A 25258-nucleotide genomic window follows, 5' to 3' on the forward strand; every position below is an offset into this window, starting at 1 on the left:
CACGATTTTTAAGACACTGTGTCGTGTTTCATAGAAGGTGGAGCAAAATATTTCATGGATTTGATGGATCCCACTTTTACAAGTATATATTACTTTACCTGTTCATTTCACTAAATCTTCATGATTACTTCCACTACTTTTTATGGTAATATTTTTTGTTTGCAAATTTGACACAGTGTCCTGATTGAAAATTGTTGATAAATGTTGAGAATTGATAAAGGTGGTTACGCAAAGGTTGAGAACTAACCTTCTATAGGAGATAGAGACATCAAACGGATTCCTGCAAAATTCATTCAAAACATGCATTCAAAACTTCTATAGACGAAACAGTTAACTGAGAAGAACGGAAGAGGGGGAGAGGGTAGGAAGAAAGCGGGCTACAACCTAGCGGCGGACGAAATACAGGGTAACACGATCATGCCGTCTCTTATCTATCAGAAAATACCTGTAGCGGATACTGCAGACCCTTCCATTTCCTCGAGGTCATAATAATTAGTAGTTACTATAATATAAAGGGAGTGTACCATGTGTGAAAGAGATCAGAAAAGTTGTTAAACAAAGGTTTGTCATTGATGAATCAAGTTATTCTTAAAAATCAAAATCAACAATTAAAATTAAGATTGAAAATGGTGTGTAGAATGCATATAGTATGAAATTACTCATTTTCGTGGGGTTTAAGTTTTGCTGTAATTATTGTGTCACAGACATGCCCATAAATTCCGTCCTTATGGACATCGGAAAAAGAACAATTGTGAAGAAAGCGTACTTCTGAGACCTCATCCATATGTTAATTTTCAAAGCCATGGAAATTTTACCCCCACGAAAATAAGTAAATGCACAGGGTATTGAAAAGTACTCACTTGAACAAATTCCAACATACACAAGGTCTTTAATTAAACTAATATTTTCCGTCGCAGATAGTTCGTAAGTGTTCTCCAAATATGGCTCACTAGCAATGGAGTTAATTTCTTTCATATTGCTCACCCCTTTCGAAATTACAAGAATACTAGTTTGATCTTTCAAGGTTTTAGCTTGTTGTAGTGCTTGGTATGCATTTCTATCAGAAGTTCCAGTTGTTATCAAAAGAACTACATTCGGTGCATCCGGTCTATCTCCGTATGGCTCAAAGAATACCCGTCTTCGAAGCAAATCGAATGCATCCGCAAAATTCCTTTCTCCTGGCGTGAATAATACAGATTTAATGGCTGATTTTACATCCGCTTTTGTATTGTATTTATCAAGTCTGAAATGGAGCACTGACCTGGAGCTAAATGTTACAAAGCCCACTCGCGTAATTCCGGAATCAATTTGAAAATCGTCAACTAGATCTAATAAAAACTGTCTAAATTCCTCATATTGTGTTGAATTGTTTAACGTGGTATCAAGAAGAATCACTACGTCTAAATCTTTACCACAGCCTAAGTCAAAGGGAAGCCCGGCTGGAAGTACAATAGCAGAGTTATGTATAGTGAGTAAGATTAGGTCATAAATATTTCAAGGAAGCAAATACTAATAATAATAAATAAATATATAAATAAATAATCTTAAAAAACCCAACAAAATAACAACAAGAAAACCAAAATAACTATAAAAAAAAAAAAAAAAACAACAACCAAAAAATAAAAACAAATACAAAAAAAAATATATCAGCGTTTATCAGTACTGATTTGAAATTAGAGGACCAAAGCGATAAAAAAAAGTCACTGATCCTATTTTCCCAAGAAATTTGAGAATTCAATAGACTTACCTTCGTAATCAGCTGAAATGGAGAGAAAATTGACAATTATCTACTGTGTATTTACTAAAATAGAACATAGAATATATCAACTGCTTGAATTGTGTAGTTACCATGACGTTCTACTTCTTTCTATTTTTAAAATTTCCTGAATATCCCCTGAAACAGTTACCGTTCTTATCTTGCAAAGTATGTTATTCGTACAGCTAAGAAATTTACTACATCAACAGCATAGTATAAATGTATGTCTTGCTTTGGTCAGTTGTTCTGACATGTTCACTTATATTTGCTTTCTTTCAACTCAGGGAGCCGACTTTAGTTTGCCTTGTGCACAATGTGATGTCTTTCAAATCATCCGCCTACCGTCTTGTATCCGTGTGTTCGTAATGTTTAAATGGAACATTGCTCGACCATTTCCGTCAAGTTGGAAAAAATTTCGGATGTAGGTCCGAAAATACAACGATTTTTAAGATGAAAATGTGAATTGCCTGTCATTTCTGTTCTTCTTCGTGAATATCTAAATCATTGCGATCTGTTTTTGAATAAGTACATACCTTTCAATGGAATAAAACGTCAATCTTACATGAAATATCATTTGTAAACAAGAGAGACATGGAAAGATTATCTAAGAAGGAACTGCCAAATTACTATAAAGAGATATTTGTTAGCATTTTCTCTAAAAAACAAAAATCAACAACAGCTTTGGTACCGGTAACTCGGTATGTGTATCTTAACGGTCGGCCACAAAACGTAAACTGCAAGTGACGCCATTTTTCTTGCCATAAGACTAAAAGTAGTTACAATGTAGTGACGTATGTTTCTCGACTTGACGGAAAAGACCGAGCGATATTCATATTGCGTAATGGTCTGAATACACAGTATTCCTCCTAATCTCATGAGAAAATTATGCTCGTTACTGTTTCAACTTAATCTTCACAGAGAAAAACCCCCAGGACTAATTATATTCAGGCGTGTGCTTAGGTTAAATTTTTTTTGTAAAGAAAAGCTAAGTATAAGAAAAAAAAAATCTTTAAAAGAATAAAAAAGCTAAGAATAATTAGATTGGGGATGAAGCAACCGAAAGTTAAAGGATTTCGCAAGATGATTAAGGAAAGCTCAGGTTAAAGAAAGGTGTGTGTGTGGGGGGGGGGGTATACCCCTAAATCCGCCTATGTATGTAGTGTGTCAAAATTATCTTGAACAACTTTATCGGAAACAATGTATGTGATGAATGAAATGAATGACTTATATCATGTATATATCCTCTGATTGATGACTTATTCATTATAGACAATGTTAGGAAACTAAAATGTGGTCGTTATCCACTGTGCTGATTTAGCATAATATCAAATACTGAGTATAAACGTTCTTAAATTACAGGCTTTGAAAGAAAACACGAGCGTTTGGAAGCTTCACGGCGTACCACCCAGTGAAATGTTGCAATGAGACTTTTTAGTGCTGATTTGTCCCTTAATCGACAAGATTCATCGGAAATCATATGCCACGCTTATCTTTTGGCGACTAGGAGTTTTTTAAAATCATTCTAATCAGCTGTTACCGGGTTTTAAAAGTATATCTTTATAGCTGGCAAGAAAAAGCAATTATGTAATAGAAATAAATAAGTTGTCAAGATCGACGACTGAGTTATGGAAACGAAAATCTAAAGAAAACCACTGATGCAAAAAGGATACGACGACCTTTACATTGATAAGATAAGGTCAACGGTCGGGGGTCAATATCCGCATCATTTTATTTAATCTTGAACACACCATGGTTGAGGTGATTGGATTGAGCACATTTGTCTTTATTGAGAAATCGTATGAAATTCCTACAAACAGACACTGAATTCTACGGAAGCCGATAGGTGCCAAGGTATAGAATTAATATTTATTTAACTGGCGGCCGCCACTTAATTTATGAGGCGGCCGCCACTTAATTTAACTGGCGGCCGCCACTTATTATCTGGCGGCCGCCACTTATTATCTGGCGGCCGCCATATAAATTAACTGGCGGCCGCCAGTTATTTTATCTGGCGGCCGCCACTTAATTTATATATGGCGGCTGCCAATTGCAAAAACAATGTAATTCGTATCGCTGAGTGATTATTTTGGAAAGATTTAGAATAGTACGCAAACACGCAGCATCGTTTTTCAAAGTGCATAGGGACAGTCGGAGGAGAAATTGTCTTCTACAATTGTTGACAAGCAGAAAAGGAACCTAAAATGTCTCTTGTCCAAACTTCGTACTCCTAAATTTGAGGGAGGGAGCTCCGTTCATCCTTCAATTGATCAGTTCATTCATTATTACATTTCTACCATTCATTACTACCACCAAAAGAGTGGGGTGGGAGCCAATTAATCTTATTTCACATGTGAAAATAATTTAGTTTAAATGTGAAAATAATAGAAATTGAACGTTCAAATAAATGGAGGATCAGCCCTGTGGTTCTATGTATTTAACAGTACAATCGAAAAACAATAATTTAATGCTCTTAATTGTATATATATATATATATATATATATATATATATATATATCACATACATATTAATAAGCATTGGGGATGGATTGCACCCATTTCATTTTGAGAGAGAGATAGAGAAAGAAAGAGGAATTGAATAACTGGTGACAGCCATATAAATGATTTAAATTGAGTGGCGACCGCCATATAAATTAAGTGGCGGCCGCCAGTTAATTTATCTGGCGGCCGCCAGTTACATTAACTGGCGGCCGCCATATAATTAAGTGGCGGCCGCCACATAAATTAAGTGGCGGCCGCCACATAAATTAAGTGGCGGCCGCCACTTAAATTATCTGGCGGCCGCCAGATAATAAGTGGCGGCCGCCAGATAATAAGTGGTGGCCGCCAGTTAAATTAAGTGGCGGCCGCCAGTTAATTTATATGGCGGCCGCCAGATAATAAGTGGCGGCCGCCAGTTAATGAGTGGCGACCGCCAGATAATAAGTGGCGGCCGCCAGTTAAATTAAGTGGCGGCCGCCACATAAATTAAGTGGCGGCCGCCACTTAAATTATCTGGCGGCCGCCAGATAATAAGTGGCGGCCGCCAGATAATAAGTGGTGGCCGCCAGTTAAATTAAGTGGCGGCCGCCAGTTAATTTATATGGCGGCCGCCAGATAATAAGTGGCGGCCGCCAGTTAATGAGTGGCGACCGCCAGATAATAAGTGGCGGCCGCCAGTTAAATTAAGTGGCGGCCGCCACATAAATTAAGTGGCGGCCGCCAGTTAAATAAATATTAATTCTATACCCTGCATCTATCGGCTTCCGTAGAATTCGAACCCGAATTGTCTTTAATTTTCATGAGTAGATGCCACGTGTATTGATTATTATTATATTATTTCAAAAGTAAGAGTTGTACAATGATATTCCTTGAAGGTATACTTTAGAAATAAATTTCATTTTTTTCAAAATACATGAGGGTATGAACGGCGATGATCACGCCAGCATACTTCATGAAGCGAGTTAATGTTTCATGAAAAGTAGGCCAGCGTGAAGAGTTGCAGTTCATACCCTCATGTATTTTCAAAAATGAAGATTTAAAAAAAAAAAAAATGTGCTATGTACTTTCCTATCTGTCGGAATTCCCAGCAATTAGAATAGACGGACTATATATATCTGTTTTAATCCGTGCATGAATACAGCGCGTTCACGAGGAAATAAATATTACAATTTGTAGAAATATCTAAGGCAAAGACATTATAAAAATGTTTTGAGCTTAATAGATGCGATGATTCGTCTACTTCTACATGTATGTGGCACATGTGCATGAACCTACACGAATTACTAAAGACATTTCCCCTGTTCCTGCCATATTTCCGTCAACACGACCCTTCATATGATTCAATCAGTCCCCACTTTCTGATATAATCCACGCACTCTCTATGACAAAGTGCGCTTATCTTCATGTAATTCAAACGTTTCTTTCTTGTCGCAGTTTCATGTAATGATAATTGTGACGCAATACGGTTTTGTAAATCTAAAAACATGTAAAAGTATTTCGCAATAAGTCTAATCAATATCTTAATATATCTTACTGAATTCATTGGATTCAAAACACAATTTGTACAAAATAAATAGAGAGCTTATACAATTCATAAAACATTTTGTCAAAGAAATTCAGTGATATTCTCTTTTCTTTAAACCACGATAAAAGTGATCAATGCATTGTCGAATTAAGACAAATCTGTGTTATATTTGCATTATATCTACAACGCCATCAAAACAATTTTTTATAATTTCATTTTATTATTATTATTTTTTGCTTTGGAAATTTTGTTAATGTAATGGATATGTCGATATGCTAAAATTATCAAAAACCTTGAAAGGAGCAATGAGTATTTACCAATGATTTAAATATGATCTTTGACTGTATATGTACACTTCACATACTTTGATACACAGGGGCTAAGCCCGTTTTGGGACCGAACTCTGTGAATAGATATAGAACTCTATATTTATAGTATCACAGAGTTCGAGCCCAAAACGGGTTTAGCCCCTGTGGTTTGATGCTTTTTGTATACCATCAAAATTACATTAAATTAACATTTAAGTGAATTAGTAGGTATAAGGTTTTCAAAACAACTATCTGAACACGCCCATAGAACACAGTTCAATATTATGGTGAACGATGTTGCAGGTTTGAAAATAACTTTTCAACCATTTTGAAAGATATTTTGTATTTTTGCAATGTTTATATACTTAAACTTCCGAAAACATTGAGAGTTTTTATAAGTTGACATTGTCAACGTCCCGACGTATACAGTGAGGGCATGGTAACGTGGGAACATCTAACACATTATCTAGATTAATGACCCTAACTATTGTATGTCTGAAATACTAAATCTAACACGCCCAACATATTTCTAAAATTCAGTATGGTACTTGAGCGACCGTTTTGATAAGAATGCTTTCGCTCTCTCTCATAACACACACGTGTTAAAGACAAAGATATCGTAGTAAAGTTCCATACATTGATTAACCCGGAAGTTACATCTTACAGAACCGGAAGGTCCTTAAGGTGTGAGTGATTAGAATCGACCTTAAAATATATCGCAGTTCAGTTCACTTTGACAAGTCCTTGTTCCTTGTACTATGGTTAGGGAGAAGACTCTAGATAGGGTTAGGATTATAGTAAAGACTAGAATTGTGGTTAACATCACTGCACTGATTGAAATAGTGTCACGAGTAGATAAGTGATTAGAATCACTAATATTGTTATTTAGGAATCACTGTCTAGTTTGTCTGATATGCAAGGTGATAAATGGAAAAACGTAATAATTTTTGAAAACGGAAGTTCTATTGTAGTTAACCACCTCACATACCCAACGAACTAGACAGCGATTCTTTATATTTGCATTTGAAATGAAATATAAAATCGACATAACAAAACTACTGCCTAATAGAAATTGAAATACATGAGGCATTCTATGTTAATTTCCATAGTGCCTGACTGCTATCTTTTCATTTTGTATGAACTGAGAAATAAGTTGTGGGGAAATTAACAAGCGTCAATGTTATCACCTGATCAGAGAAAACAGTCTGAAATGTAAATATTCTTGCATAAATGCGGGAGTGGAAAGTTATCGTTTTATTTCCAGTGCAAACATATAATGAACATTTCATGAATATAAAATTGGCTAAGATATAAGTTCTTGTCGGAATAGTCTGTAAAGCAATTTTTATTCAATTCATTTATGAGAATTACAACTAACGACATAGGTTCTCATCGACAAAGGTTCTATTCTCGTCTTAACTGCTATCGTTATACTCGTTAGAGCTACTTCGAATATGTTTATTATAGCCCCACATTAAAAAACGGTTTCTGCTCTCTAGCATTAGATTTAGTTAAGAATTTGGCAAGATCTGCTCTTCATAAGCTCAAACAGATTATGCAAGTTTTACAGTATAATATGGGGAATTAATTGGAGAATTCGGCAACCACCGATCATAGATAGCAAAAGCAGTTAATGGGTGTCGCCAAGAGAACACTGTCTGTTGGCTCACAATAGGGGGCGTTCCTCGCGTGGTTTTTTATGTTATTTACTATAATGGGGTGCGTTCCTCGCGGTTTTTTTTTTACTATAATACTGGTATATGTAATCTGATTGTCGTAGAATTCCTCATTATTACCAGTCTCATTGTCTATGTTATTCATATTAACGGCTAAATTATATATATGCCCCTCTATATATCGAATTTGTATTCATTCCAAGTTGTTTGGATTAACCCCCTTTTTAGCAAATCTGAAAAGGAGGTGCAAAAAGCTTTATGGTGATTTAAGATTAGAATTAAGTTGATGTTTGAAAATAGATAGTTTTGTTGAGATATTTTGTATGATGGTCTCTAACTGTGATTCTGATGGGGCATTACTACCCAGTGACGTAATACTGTGTATGTAGCTGCAAACATTAATCTGAGAAAGATCGAAGTAACAATGATGTGTGGCGATACTCCTATCATCAAATTAAAACGAATCTTTGGATCTCTACAACTCAAACACTGTACATTGCTAAATTCGTATTTTAGTATGCGTATATATACGATAAAAAAATTCCCTTTTTCTTCTTGATGTTTGTCTAACCGAGTTCTATAACGAGTGTCTGGGTTTTGAAGGCCTTTTTGTGGTGTAAAAGTTGACATTACGTATTCCAGATGGTCACGTAAGATATTTCTCTCAAATATTTGTCTGTAGATTATGAAAGCTGTTAGAACTTATGTAGATTGCATTATGCCACGCGGCTTCAGGCTTTTTTAAGCCAATGCCTTTGAAGTGTTCAAAAATCTTTGTAATCTCATAAACCGAAATATACATGGCATGTGCAGATTTATTTTTCAAACCGAAATCCTAAGATGTGCATTATTAAAAACCAACCTGGTACGTCACCGATAATGTTTGAAAAAATATTTTGTGGTAGGGCATCTCATTCTGACATAGCTTACACGTTTTCTTGCTACAGCATTAATCATTTCACAGATGATTTGAAAAAACAATACTTACAAATGGAATGTGAAGGCTTTAGAAGAATGCAAGTGGCAATTAGCGTCAACCAAAGCGATCCCTCCATCGCTGTAACAGAAGGAAAAAGAAGTAAAGCATTACAAATCAAAGTTTATTGTCAAGTGAGTTGGCACATTTTAGGAGTTGAAATGTTTTTAAAGTGTATTTCACGCAGATAAAACTAAAACTTAAGCAAAAAGTGTTAATGACCTTGAATAGATAAATTCGACAAACTAGATTCAAATGAGACTCAAATGATATAAATCATTCACAAAATCCCCGTACTACAAGTTTTATGCTAAAACCGTGTTATTAAAAAAATCAAGTTGATATTTATATATCAAATTTCATAATATACCATGACTAATCCGATGTGGTATTGTTACAGAAAATGAGCACTTAAAAAGTCTAATTTACCGGTGTCACCTACACGAAAAGGGGACACGTTAACGAAATTTATGTATCCTGCATCCCGTGGGCTATAGGGTCAATGTATAAGGCTTCTTATTCCCCATCTTAAACAAAGGGAGGGAAGTTCCTCGAGACTGGGGCCATACCATTTTCCTTCATTGAGTACCGATTGTGCACGGAGACACCGGGAATCCGAGTTTAACTGGGGTACCCAGCACAACTTTAAAATACTATAGATAAACAGGTATATTCTATAACTTGTACACGTGCTGTAGTCGTTTGGAGAACAGGTACTGGGAATGCATCAATCAAAATGGCCATGTATAATTTCACGATATACAGAAGAACAGGTACTGGGAATGGGCATATATAATTTCATGGTTTACATTTCGTCTTGAACTTGAACATATTCAGAAGAAAGGAAGTATCTTTCCCCCCATATTATTCTAAAAATGAGCTGTACACTAAAATCAGATATTCTTCACTGCTATGTATTGTAAGTGTAATGTAGAATTGTGTCTTATTTCTAAATTCACCCTCCAGCGCCACCTTGTGATAACCTTTATTCTATTGGTCACAAGTCAGCTCAGCCATGGAACCTATGGTGTCAACGATAGTTAAAAAAAAAATTAATTAGCATATGCATAAGTAGCAAAAAAACAGGATCCAAAACATAATGTTTGTTGATTGTATATTGTTTAACGTCCCACTCGAGAATTTTTCACTCATATGGAGACGTCACCATTGCCGGTGAAGTGCTGTCCAAATTTAGGCCTGTGCTCGGCGCTTACGGCCTTTTGAGCAGGGAGGGATTTTGACTACGGATAACTCCGTTTACCTGATCAAGATATAGGGCTCATGGGGGGGGGGGGGGGTGACCGGTCGACTGGGGATACTTACTCCTCTTAGGCACCTGATCCTACCTCTGGTATACCCAGGGGTACGTGTTTTCCCAACTATCTTCCATAGTGAAATAAGTTGGAACAATTCATTGATATAGAGTTTACTTGAATAATTCATTGATATATGATTGAATATCGTACAATAACAGGTCACGATAACGAATAGTGATTACAATTGGACGGAAAACTCCATCAATGCGCGTTGTGGCGCATTGATGAAAAAGTTTTCTGTCCATTTTCCCTTTGATACCACCATCAAGAAAAGAATTGTAAGATTCATTTCTTATCATTGAATTATATTTTTAAATAGTTAAACAAATAGTTTTTCCCTCATCAGAAAGCTTGACATTAATTAACGTTTTTGAAATGGCGCGTAGGAATAGATGTACGGTACGTAACAATGAAAACAATATCACTAATGTGCGTTCAGGTCAGGTAGAGTTTCTGAGCAGAATGCAATGGATTGGACGCCGAATCAAAGGTGCAACGGGTAATGAAGGAAGAGGACAAGCGGTGACTCGATGGATGCTGCATTGTGTTGGAGGATATCGATTGATTGAATATTGTTAAACGCCCCTCTCGAGAATTTTTCACTGATATGTAGACGTCACCAAGATCGGTGAAGGGCCTATGCTCGGCGCTTACAGCCATTGAACAATGAGTGTTCTTTAGCGTGCCACACCCTACTGTGACACGGGACATCCATTTTTAAGATCATCTCCGAGGATTCGTGACATTCACACCTTATACCGAACGCTTAGCGATGGAACTGTCACTATCTGTTTAAACGACTTAGGTCTGTCGCGTCCGGGATTCAAACCCCGACCTTCTGCGCTCATGCGGGGCGAAAGCTCTACGTCTAGACCACGGCGGTGATCACAGCACACTGATATAGAACTAAACTGAAAAATCTATCAATATACATGTAGAAATAAAAGAGAAATCGATCATAAATCTATCAATATACATGTAGAAATAAAAGAGTAATCGATCATATTTTAGCAATTCATTAAAACATAGATAATCTGAACAAAGAGTTCACTTAGAAATGTTAAGCAACATACAGATAGAAAAATCAATCAATTCCGAACAGTTGATATTGAATACAAATGTGTTTAGTTCAATGTCTTATTCAAAGCCATTGCATTATAACTCATTATCTGTAAAAAAAAAAAAAAAAAAAAAAAAAAAATTAAAAAAATAAAATAAAAAATTAAAGACACCGTATTTAAAATAGGTAATATTTCATGATATGACCCAACATCTGCATTAAATTAACATCTTAGTACACATGAATTATGATTAAGGTATCAAACGAAACATTTAAAGATCGACTTTCGTCTTACAGGGGTTCCCTACAAAAAACAACTATAATCGGTCAAGTAATAGTATATGCCTGGCGGTTTGTCTGCATAATATATGATGGTTATTCGGATTTCTGATTATTCAGTCAATGCTTAAATCAGTGAAATCTGGCGTAGAGAGGGTAATGTGTAATTTATACAAAATCTAGACAATTCAACGGTTTAGTGAAATTTTATACCCATGTAATTCGCGTACGTAGGCATACGATATTACATTACGACTTATTCAGAAGAACAGTAAAGTTCGTGTACAGAATATCTCTAACACTCAGAGTGACATGAGAAAGCCCTGGATGTATTTTATCCGAGATTTTGATAGTCTGCAAGCCACTGGATTATAGCAGTATTATGACGTAGATAGAAACAATTGACTTGCAATTTCGCACCAACCCACAGTAATTAGTATGTTAAATCTATTGTTATTTCGTATTACACAATGATTAGTATGTTAAATCTATTGTTATTTTGTATTACACAATAATTAGTATGTTAAATCTATTGTTATTTTGTATTACACAATAATTAGTATGTTAAATCTATTGTTATTTCGTATTACACAATGATTAGTATGTTAAATCTATTGTTATTTCGTATTACACAATAATTAGTATGTTAAATCTATTGTTATTTCGTATTACACAATAATTAGTATGTTAAATCTATTGTTATTTCGTATTACACAATGATTAGTATGTTAAATCTATTGTTATTTCGTATTACACAATGATTAGTATGTTAAATCTATTGTTATATCGTATTACACAATGATTAGTATGTTAAATCTATTGTTATTACGTATTACACAATGATTAGTATGTTAAATCTATTGTTATTTCGTATTACACAATGATTAGTATGTTAAATCTATTGTTATTTCGTATTACACAATGATTAGTATGTTAAATCTATTGTTATTTCGTATTACACAATAATTAGTATGTTAAATCTATTGTTATTTCGTATTACACAATGATTAGTATGTTAAATCTATTGTTATTTCGTATTACACAATGATTAGTATGTTAAATCTATTGTTATATCGTATTACACAATAATTAGTATGTTAAATCTATTGTTATTACGTATTACACAATGATTAGTATGTTAAATCTATTGTTATTTCGTATTACACAATGATTAGTATGTTAAATCTATTGTTATTTCGTATTACACAATGATTAGTATGTTAAATCTATTGTTATTTCGTATTACACAATGATTAGTATGTTAAATCTATTGTTATTTCGTATTACACAATGATTAGTATGTTAAATCTATTGTTATTTCGTATTACACAATGATTAGTATGTTAAATCTATTGTTATTTCGTATTACACAATGATTAGTATGTTAAATCTATTGTTATTTCGTATTACACAATGATTAGTATGTTAAATCTATTGTTATTTCGTATTACACAATGATTAGTATGTTAAATCTATTGTTATTTCGTATTACACAATGATTAGTATGTTAAATCTATTGTTATTTCGTATTACACAATGATTAGTATGTTAAATCTATTGTTATTTCGTATTACACAATGATTAGTATGTTAAATCTATTGTTATTTCGTATTACACAATGATTAGTATGTTAAATCTATTGTTATTTCGTATTACACAATGATTAGTATGTTAAATCTATTGTTATTTCGTATTACACAATGATTAGTATGTTAAATCTATTGTTATTTCGTATTACACAATGATTAGTATGTTAAATCTATTGTTATTTCGTATTACACAATGATTAGTATGTTAAATCTATTGTTATTTCGTATTACACAATGATTAGTATGTTAAATCTATTGTTATTTCGTATTACACAATGATTAGTATGTTAAATCTATTGTTATTTCGTATTACACAATGATTAGTATGTTAAATCTATTGTTATTTCGTATTACACAATGATTAGTATGTTAAATCTATTGTTATTTCGTATTACACAATGATTAGTATGTTAAATCTATTGTTATTTCGTATTACACAATAATTAGTATGTTAAATCTATTGTTATATCGTATTACACAATAATTAGTATGTTAAATCTATTGTTATTTTGTATTACACAATAATTAGCATGCAAGTCTATTCATTTTGTTTTGACCCACAATGATTACAGTACATGAAAAACTTATACCAACTACAACAAACACAAAATTATATATAACTATGATCGATGAACATTTATATTATATGTGATGCGCTGATTTCACCACTTATCTTTGTTCATATAATCAAGTTAATACAATTGATGTTATTGACGTGTAGGAAAGCGACTTGAACTTAATCTAAAAACTTAATAAAATACATTTTACATCTGATAAATCAATGAAAAGTGCTACAACCTTGTCGATATCGGCAACATAACCAGTAAGGACATGAGGCGTAGTGAGTTATAGGCAACGATATTTTATCATATGTAGTATAATTTTTTGAAGTTATTTTAAAACACCTTTAATTCATGTTTCTTCAAATACTGAATTTTAGAACTTAATCATTTGATAAATTATAACAAAGTATTGGCTTGTCATGAATGATGAAGAAAGATTATAACTATATAACTAGTGGGGTTTCGGGGGGGGGGGGGGTAGAGCTGCACGTGTGATGAAGACAGTGTTTATGTGGGTTAGAGCGGGATGAAGACAGATTATAAGTATTATTTATGTGGGATAGAGCGGGTAGTCCAATCAAACTGGACCCCTAATTAAGTTAAGTTAATTCTAGTTTCCCGCGGTATTTTTAGGCACATGAACAATGAATTTCATTGTCTGCACAGTAGCAGTAGGCCTGGGATAACAGCAACACACATGAAGAGACCACGTGTGGTTACTTACATGTGGAGGTAAATTGCATTTCAAGTAAAGTGGTGAATCATTAAAAAAAAAATATCTATTAACACAATAAAGTGTCATTTAGAAATAACAATGACATCTCTAATCATTCATTCTGTCCTGGTATGTCCAGGAGTCCGTCTTTGTCCTAGACTATTAATTTTGTATCCTTTATGGGATTTATGAGATTGATCCATGTTCATATATATCTTCACCTTTTCCATAAAGGAAATGGATTACTGCTGTAATGCATCCTTCTACCATGTTTTGATATTGAGAACTCATTTACTTCTGTTAAATTGAACATCATGTCCTTTTCTATGCTCATCAAATGTTAGATTACTTTCCCCTTAAAGCTTTTTCTTACTATTATTTAACATTTTGAGTGTGCAATCTGGCAATGGATTTAGCGCCAAATTGGGATGCTTTGATTTGTACCTTTTCATCTTTCAATGGAGATTTGCCAATGACAAAGACAGTTTTGAAGACTGGAAGACCCCTTTGATTTTTCTGAGAAATAACGGAATGGTTTTTCGCTAACTGGTCATTTGGGTTGTAGCAGACTTTTAAGAAATGGAAAGAGTAAAAACCCTTTGCAATACGCTGTTATGTGTCTAGTAACAGAATAACCCTCTTCTGAGTATATAGGAAGCAAATCAGTCCACGCGATTGGTGAAACAGTCCCTCTTCAAACCGTAGTACCTCTTATGTCTAATTGAGGAAGACAGAAATTAAGACAGGGAGTATTTCTGTAAACACACTTAACACAATACACGCCACTTGCGGAGAAATTGTTTCTTACAGTCATATGATTTCTAAAGTTCCCAGTCGATAATACCCATACAATTACACATTAGCAGTATCTTCTATAGGTCTTCTCACTTTCACCGATTTCTACAAGATCTTGGTAGTTGTATAATTACATTACATCATTGTTCCAAAGTTGCCCTGTCCCTTGATATAGAAAACAGAGAAATAATGCTCAATTGGGTTATTTCAGTTGAGAACATATAATTCAACTCGTTTGTCAACAGAGTAATCAGTCACACCGTAGTTGGCTTCACAGAGATATAGGATTTCAATAAATCAGGGCTGCGATCAAGATCGTAGCGGCTAGCCTAGATATCTAGGTCTATTGAACGCACTCTATGAATTAACGCTCGTTATCCCCACGTAGGGCTTGTCTAGCATATCTTTCAAGATCGTAGCTGCTACGTAGCCCTACGTAGCCGCTACGATCTTGAACGCAGCCCAGAGTAATCCGTAGTCAAAATCAACATGCAAGAGTCTAACAATAGGCATGAAACGCGCCTGACAGCATTTGGTCTAATGGCAGGTTGTATTTGCAAATTATATCATTATGCCGACCACAGAAATTTCAAAATGCTGACTTTAAATGAGACTAGTGTATCGGTAATATCAATTTATTTGTTAGTAGATTGCCTCGACTTCAAAATTTATCATACGCAGAACATGTTCTTGCGTATTGAATCAGCTGAGAGAAAAAACCCCACCCCATGCCAGTGATAATGGAATATTGCTACGTGGATATGGAAAATTGACAATAGAAAGGCTGACGTCATCCCGTTTGTCATAAATTTGAGCCGTTAGTTTGCCATTAAGGTCTTTGTTTCATAAAATATCCATATAAATAGCAGATGTGGAAGACTGGTGTCTTTTATCATGAGTTCACTGGGATATATCGAATCGATATTTGAATGAAAGTGCGTATTGTTAATAGGTAAAACGTCGTCGATGTACCTAAATCTCAATTTGAAGGCCACAACAAGAGATTTTTTTTTCTCATGTAGAAGCGTTTGAATAAATTCCGCCACACAAGAAGATATTACAAAGCAGTGTAAAACTGATATGCACGACCATTTAAAAAGCGCGGAAGAAACTTTTAGAAGATCAATTCAGCAATATTACTTTAATTATACAATTTTCATTGTAAACTTGGTCGCTGTATTGGTCGCTGAACTCGTGTTATTTTATCCAATGACTAAGGGAAGTAACAATTAACAAATACAAGTCATGACGTCCAAACATCCACGGTATATACATTATAATTTTAAGATTTGATAAAGACTTCAAACATCTTTGCTTATCGTAATTTTGTGTATAATTTTGATATCAACATGCCTAAATAATAGATAAACAGTTTTTTTACGGTCTTGAACAAATCACAATTACTTCATAAGATAAGGTGCTTTTTGGGGAAAATAAGTCTCCTAAATGATTGCCATGAACCTTGAATTTACAATATCGTTGGTATGATGTTATCATTTTTGTAGTATGAACAACTTTTTTATCTCCACAGCAGCTTGCACCTGTTTGTAGGTAAAAGATAACACAATCCTAACTTTGGTTATGCTAACCACAAACATGCCTGTATCTGAAACAGACCTCCCCCGCAAAACAGTGCCTCAAGGAGTTGGCAATACTCTTAACGATTTGCCTTCAAGCATTTTAAACCAAACCCTTCCGTTCCGGGGACAACATACTTTTTCTGAGTAGAGTTTGATAAAACTGCACAGCGTATTCGTAGTGCGTCGTAATTTTAAGCGTTTCAATATGTCGTCAATAACATTGGTAATTTCGTGCAGTATCAGTTATACATGCCAAAATATGTCTGCTATTGCATGGTAATAGTGTGAACCCAATTAGCGTAGGCATGTGTATATTTTATATTGAACGCCATGGCATTGGAACGTTTTAACCTCTCTGAATTTAATCTAACACCTGCTTCATAGTTTTACTTAAGTAGACATATAAGAAAGAGTGTGCTTTTGGAAATAGAAACATTCATGTGTCATCAGGGGCGGATCCCGGCCATTGCGGGGGGCGGGACGCAACTTTATGAGACAGGGTGTCTGGGGGCCGCCACTGGTCATTGTGTCATTATTCCTTAATCAAAATGAATGTTTATTTAAATGAACACAAAACAATGGCTACGTTCAATTTATGATTAAATACACATGGTGTTTGTTTTACGTAAAAGGTGTTAATGGCTGGTGAGCTATCCGGAGATGCCTAAAAACATTCAAGTAGTATCTACATTATTGTATGTAATAAAGCAACCAGAAAAAATCGTCGTACGTCTTGGAAATTCGGGCATTGGTTTGATATAATTTCCATCCATTAGTAGCTGCAGCTTATTGAAGTCGAGCCAGTTGACTGTTGTTTTTGTGTTCATGAAATGAAGGCAAATATTTTCATGCATAGCATAACTTTTTGTATTGGGTTGGAAACTGGATTCTAAGAAATCAAGACAGGCTTTGTTTCTATTTCCTTCGCAAGGGAGAAGAGAACAGAGCACTTCAATAGTACTCGTGCTTGTGAGCTTGTATAAAGAGATTTCAACTCTACTGTGTTTCTGTCCATTAGCACACTGTATATTTTTGAAAGTAAACTTAATCAGATTCGCAGCAGAATTTCGAATCACTCATGAAGATGCCTAGCTTTCTAATTATAAAGACTATACATATATAAAAACAATGCAATCAAAAGCAGGTGGATCCGCCCCTGTACTCCCAGCAAGGTACATCTCTACTCTGACAGTAATCCAACTAGTGAGAGGGTAAACGATACTCTAACCTTGGTAAGATGTCCCTAAATCAAGGCATATCATAGTTAAAAAAGCCGCGCGACTATATGGGGCGGTCCTTAGCGCCCTGTGACCTTGGAATCTTGTAATTGACAGATCTAGCGAGATCTTCACAATAATATTATCCTGTGATTCTGACCTTGTAACAAGATTATGTTTGTGAACAAATTGTGTTGTTCATGAACTGTACCATAGTTCAGGTAAACGTAGCAAAGTTAATATAAACCGAACACAAATTGCTGCAGACGGGCGGAAGTACGCACGGACGAGCGCGCCAGGTGAATAGAAATAAGTCTCTATCGGACTATAAAGCAGAAAAGTAATGAGCAATTGTACCAAGAATAAAGTTTGGCCTGTGTTCATTCATAACGTATTACACCTGGTCTGCAATGTATTTCACAGACCAGAGAAATCTTATATGGATGGAAAGCAGGGGGGTATGTTCAATAATGTTTTGAAATTGAAAAGTTTTTGATTTATAAATGTATCTTCTTTAGTTAAAAATGTTGTTTTAGTGGAAAGTAATCTGAAAAAATTGAAATGTTAGAACTGCTAGACTCAAACGCACGAACTACAGGTCAGCAATCGACCCATAAACCTACTGAACTAAGCAGTTTAGAAGGAATGTACATACATTGATGATATTAATATTTTCATTCAAGTTTCAAAAAGGAAGTCAGAATAGGTCCTCACTACCCCTTGCTTGTCGTAAGAGGCGACTAAATGGGGCAGTCCTTCGGATGAGACCACAAAAACTGAAGCCCCGTGTCACAGCAGGTGTGGCACGATAAAGATCCCTCCTTGCTCAAAGACCGTAAGCGCCGAGCATAGGCCTAAATTTTGCAGCCCTTCACCGGCAGTGGTGCCGTCTCCATATGAGTGAAATATTCTCCAGAGAGACGTAAAACAATATACAACCAATCATAAAACAAATTACACCGTATCATCTTCAAACGACATGAAGTAGGCAGGGTCATTTCTGTTCGTTTTGACCGTATTTTTTCCTCTTATTTTTTTTTTTTACTGTACGCCAATAAATATAACAAGACACCAAAAAAAAAAAAAAAAAATGTGATAAAATATAAGAAATTTTAAAATTCCAGATGATTTATTTGGTGTTTGCATTATGTATTAGTTAAGCCCTACGCTGAATTTATATTATTTATTGTTCATGACGAAGTAAATCATATTTAATGTATATTTTTTGAAACGTCTCCTTAACAGAAAAGGCGCTTTGAGGATCGAAGATAAGATCTTTGACATGAGTTCCTCATACTTCCTGAACTCAGATACAATTTTAACCATCAAAACTACAGCCATAAAAATATCACGTCCTGTAGCAAGCTAGAAATTTATATACTTTTATTTTGGAAGCAGTCAAAGATCGTTTATGTATACAATTAGCACCAATTAAATGAAGGTCAGGGCTGCTAGTGTCATTTGTAGTCTTTATGAGATTGATTACTGTTCGTTATCTTCACATTTCTTAAAAGCGACATACGAACCGTGAATCCAAAATCGAAGTTCATCACGGCGTTTTAAAAGTCTGAGATATGTTTGCTATGTACATGTAGTAGTAGGTTTTAGATAACAATAAACTTTGACACACTGACTTGGATATTTTATATTAGTATTGCTTCCATGTAACATTTGTTAAATAAACGTTTCGAATATACCCAATACTTTCCTTTTCCATATCGTAATCTACTGTGTATTATCAAACAACGTATATTTCGTTTAAAATTCAATTAAATTTGACCTCATGACCCATCTGTATTGTGTATTCTGTGCTTGATTATATTCATTATGAATGCCTCGGATCCGAGTACAGTGAATATCTCTGATAGCTAAATTTGAACTAGCGTCTAAGAGTGTTGAGTGCATGTATCTAGCTTAATCTTTATGTAACTGAAGAAGCTTACAGAACAAATCTATTGTTTATCTGTTTATCATGAAACATCGCAATGTTTATCTCTCGGTTCCAGAATTTTGAAATAAAGACTCTTCGATCATGACCTTCCTCAGCACTGTTTCATCTGAGTTTATATCTAATGAATATATGCTGTATCCTGCAGCGAGCTCCCGAAGAAACCTGGACTCATGATAATTAAAAGCAGCTGATTATTACTTAAAAAGATTAAACATTTACATAATCTTGAATCTTCTTTATATACATGTTGATATACTGCATTAAATATTTACCGCTTGATTATCGTTTAATATCTTAAAACTCGCCAAATTTAAAGTTATTTTTCTGTTTTTGTAACCAAAATATACGAGTCATGCGTTTGTCAGCATTAAGATAGCTACTCACAATATCAAACAATAAAGTTTTGTTGAAAACAAAAACAATAAAAAACCTAAAACATATGTACCATTTTATAGGCAGGTGAACACGCCCTCGTAGCTGGAAGATAATGGAGAAGAGAGCTTTGTACCCATGAAGATAATCTGCGTTTCCAGGGCTGGGAAAAATAGGGATATTATCATATTGGCACGGAACAATACGCGTATTTGTTGCATAGAGAGCATTAATAGCAAGTACGTTGTCTTGTATGTAGTTCAAATGGACAAACACGTAGTGCAAAATTGATAAATTTTGTGTTGCCTTGATTTTACTCAGAATGGCCAAACACGCAGTACGGAATTTATAAAATGTCTGTTGCCTTGATTTTAGTCAGAATGGCAAATATTCAACAAAGTGATGACACACTCTGTGTTGCCTTGATTTTAGTCAGAATGGGCAAACACCCAGTGCAGTGATAAGTTATGTGTTGCCTTGTTTTTAGTCATAATGGGCATGTCTCTTGGAATTACATCTCAGACACGAGAATGACGGTGAACGTCTTCACCCATATAAAGGTGCTATAGAATTATTCTCATTAATCTGATATACGCATGGATTTCATCATGTATTTGTTATCTTACATGTACCTGTACATCCCCCTGTGCACGGTTCCCGTAGGAAGTTCCATTTACAACTATTTAATTAGGGAATAAATTACTACACCTGGTATTCAGTTTTTAGAAAGGCTTGACACGTGTATTTTATAAAACGAATATTTTATTGGCACCTAGCAATATGTTCATATTTGTATCAACCTGATCATAATAATCCATATATCACTGTTGTACTCCTTTAAAGTACAAGTGACGTAACTGACTTAAAATCATCATATTAAAAGTTTTGGATGTTTAGTTTTATTAAAGTACTTTACAGCACATTTATGAACATATCTGAAAGGGAACTAAAAAGTCATCTAAATCAAAAAGGTTTCTCTTTTCTCCTGTTAGACAAACATCGGTCGCGGTAGCTCAGTGGTAGACCATTCGCTTCATAAGCCATAGGTCGTGAGTTCGAGACCGCCGAGATCAAATCTAAGACGAAAACATAGGTAGTGATTGCTCCTTCGCCACGTGCTCGGCATTTAGAAGCGAGATTCACGGGTTTTCGGATATGACCATTAAAACGGAGGTCCTGTGACGCGGCAAGTCAAAGAACCCTTACTACTACGGCCTTGAGCGCTAAGGATAGGTATAAATTTGTGGTACTTCACTTACAGATGGTGACGTCTCAATATGAGTGTAAAATTCTCGACAGGACGTACAGCAACCGATCAAACAACCTATCAGACGATAGTACGATAATGAAGTCATTATATTGATGGTTGGTAAGTAATGTAAAACTCCGCAAAGAAAATATACTTAAATTGATTCTATCGAGCATTTCTTTAAGCCTTTCTATATTTAAAGAGAGATGCGTTCTTTTGCGTTTAAACCCCCACTGAGAAAACAAGAAAATGCTAATAGGAGTTCGGAGTACATCAGGGGTCATTGATGTATGTAACATGGACAACTGCAGCAGACGTATTATATAATTATTTCGCATATATTGTCCTATATACTAAGGACAACCACTTTACATTTTCCATAAATGAATTCAAATGAAGAACAGATTTTGTGGTTCATGACCCAGATCGTATAAAGCAATAAAATGTCTACTGTTCGACATACATATTATATCAATCACGGCAAAAGGTATTCTATTTCACTCCGGTGATTTTTATCTACGGTTTGTAGATTGCATGACTACAAAACATACAGCAATTTTGAAGAAAGGAAATATAATGAATTGGGTGAGAGGATGTATGACGTAACCGTGCTATGTATCATTGTGGTTTTAAGCACCCCACTGTTTATCTGGATGTAAATCAAAAATGCATCACGAGGCTCAATATTCCCATACCTAGATGACAAACATAATTCTAGAAATGATCGATGCAATGCCATAGACACAGATTCCTTTCAGAAGAGATCTCTTTCTTATTCTGGAAGCACATCTTCTGGCGGCACCCTTGATGTATAGAATGAGCATTGTTTGGATACTCGATCATTATATCTAGGATTCGAACATTTAGGCCTTTACCAAACAACATAGGAATATCATAATTAACTAAAATCACTGGGAATTGTAATGTCTCTCTTCATTTGACAGTCTCAATGTGAAACAAGAGTGTACAAAAACCAAACCAAAATTCACACATAGGTACTTGATTTTTCTCTCCTTAATTTAGGAAATCTCTACTTTTGTTATGTATGTATTTTTTCTATTATATGGGTGAATCAAACTACATATAACTATTATAAAATATTCAACATGAGATATATTAATCATAAAATTAGACATGACTTCTTTTGATAATACATTGGAAATGAAATATACCACCCATATATTGGGCATGAAATATAGCGCGCACATATATTGGGTATGAAATTTACCACTCATAGACTGGGTGTGAAATTTACCGCTCATGGATTGGGTATGAAATTTACCGCTCATAGATTGAGCATGAAATATACCGATCAAATATTGGGCATGAAATATACCGATGAAAAGTTGGGCATGACATGCATTAAAACATTGACTGGTTAAGGCAGTGATGCACCAATCATAGGTCGTGCAAGATCATCAGTGAGTCTTATTATAACACTGCTAGCTATCGAACCTCTTGTCAATGTTTACAACAACATACTTATCATTCAGTCTCGGGATTACGAAGCAAACTTAAACTTGGGTCAAAATTTCAAACATTTCTGATAGATAATCATTTACTAAAAAAAAATAAATAAATAAATCTCAAAATGTGTAAATGATGATGTAGATTTGCATAAACATTTCATTTGGGTTGTGTAACTACTATACAATACTATTACAGTACGCAGAGTTTGACTTTAGCTTGAAAGTTTTCATTACTGATATTAGTATTCACATGATAGTCATTCTTACAAGGAAAATAAACCGCAAAAAGTCTATTAAAATATTGTCTTACCTCCCGATGACTTGATGGCTTGTCAGATGTTCGTATCTTTTCTATGATATCCTTAGAGTCAACAATGGGTCATTGTAAACTCCACTTTAACTAAACATAAAGTTCAAATTTAGGGGGACTTTTAATCCACAATGAACCATGTGTTCAATAAGACTCCCAGCCCCTTATACCTAAAACGACGTCTGCTTTCTCTGGCAGCCTCTACAGAACTCAGAAAGCCACCACGCAACTCTTGGTGTGTTTATACGTAATAGGAACCACACGAGTCTTCAACATCTCAAGATGTTTTCACAGAGTGTAGTATGAAATTGAAAGTCTTAAAATTTTTGATGTATGGTGATGATAGCTTGTGAAGCAGTAATTATTGGCCCTCCACTTGAAAATGGAGAAGTTGTTGAGATTTTTTTTTCTTTTTTATCCACTGTGACATGGTTTCATTTTATTCGCATGAAAGACTTTATCTGCCGGGTTTGATTAAATTTTTTACGCTCTAAGCTATTATTGATATTTTCCCCCAAATCTGATCTAGGCAATTCTGATCTATATCGATAAACTAATTATACATTCAGACCTCTTTAAATTGTAATAGCACGGATTAAGTTAAATTGTTTGGCATCGTTGTCCATGATGAAATCACGCATTCTAACCTTACCGACACATACAAAGCTTTTTACAATATATTTTTAAAGGGAAAGAAAACTGACAATTTATTTCGTATTTTGTGTGTTTGGTTTTATTTTTCATCATACATTTTGCAATTTGTGATTGCTGTACACGATTCTAAGATACAAACTATACCCAGTGCCCTTATAGTAAAAAAGTTACTGTGACTTATAAACTGCATCTGTTTGCACTTTCTGTGAAGATTTTGAGATGTAGCCACTATGCTAAAACATCCGATAAAAACGCTCTGTTTTTCATGAGAATCAAGACACGTGTCTTCCTTAGAAAACCTTGTGATTAATGGTATAATCCTATTCCTGTAATTAATGGTATAATCCTATTCCTGTAATTAATGGTATAATCCTATTCCTCGGGAACGGAAAATCTTCAGAAATAACAAAACTCTTGTAATTAATTGTACATGTATAATCAAATTCTTCAGAAACATTGATCTTGTAATTAATGTTGTTATATACCCATGAATGTTTCGTGTTTTTGATTCTGTGGATTTCACAGAGTGTGATCCGGTTTTCCGGATCACCACACCTTGGTTTTTTGATTCCGTATCAACATCCTCTGATAACGTCACAATGCATCAGCGCAACGTTTTTCGTTGAAAATATCGACCTCGTCACAAAGAAAACTGCGTACACAAAATATAATTTCACTGTATGTCTCTGTTTTAGATAATTTGGATTACATTTATCATTCTATAAATACATAAGGGGATATATAATAAATTGTTGACAGGCGCGGATCATCAATCAGATCAAACTCGACGCTTTGCGTCTCATGTGATCCGATGATCCACGCCTGTCGACTCGACGTGATCCGACTCTTCGGATCAAGTTACTGTAGTGATAGTATATATATATAATGCAATTATTGAGGAGCAAACGTAGTCTACCCGGAGAATATATGTACATTTTAATTTTATTTCACAGATTTTAGATTCAAGTTATTAGTACGACCTTTCTCAACTTTTCAAGAACATGAAGTGTTTCACTTACTAATACATGTACCTTGTTATGAAAGATGCACCGCTTTCCGAAGATGTATCTTACTGATTCTTGTGAATGATTATTCTGGACAAATAACAAATGACGACTAGCTGAATTGTTTTTCGATACTGATATCCGTTGTGTGTGTGTGTGTGTGTGTGTGTTTGCCAGTACAACCTATCATTGGGTCAAATGTTGTCTGACATGTTTCATACCGATTGTTAGACCGTTCCTGGACGCTGATTTTGACTACTTTTAACTCTGTTTACCTGATCAGGATATCGGGCTCACGGCGGGTGTGACCGATCAACAGGGGATGCTTACTCCTCCTAGGCACCTCATCCCACATCTGGTATAACCAGGGATTCGTGTTTGCCCAATTCTCTAT

At 34.8% G+C, this 25258-nt stretch overlaps 1 protein-coding gene across 1 annotated transcript in view; it reads right to left on the minus strand.

The window, feature by feature from the left end:
- LOC125682036 (uncharacterized) overlaps positions 1–23484 on the minus strand; it is a 97077-nt gene extending 73593 nt beyond the window's left edge. The window contains exons 1-4 of the mRNA XM_056157522.1: positions 23207–23484; positions 8750–8822; positions 861–1439; positions 446–502 (exon numbers count right to left, since the gene is read on the minus strand). Of these exons, the coding sequence (XP_056013497.1) occupies positions 446–502; positions 861–975 (172 nt within the window). The 5' untranslated portion in view covers positions 976–1439; positions 8750–8822; positions 23207–23484. The remainder of the gene's footprint in view (positions 1–445; positions 503–860; positions 1440–8749; positions 8823–23206) is intronic.
- Positions 23485–25258: the final 1774 nt, after the last annotated feature.

This window comes from Ostrea edulis, chromosome 2 (assembly GCF_947568905.1).
Source record: "Ostrea edulis chromosome 2, xbOstEdul1.1, whole genome shotgun sequence".
Taxonomy (NCBI): domain Eukaryota; kingdom Metazoa; phylum Mollusca; class Bivalvia; order Ostreida; family Ostreidae; genus Ostrea; species Ostrea edulis.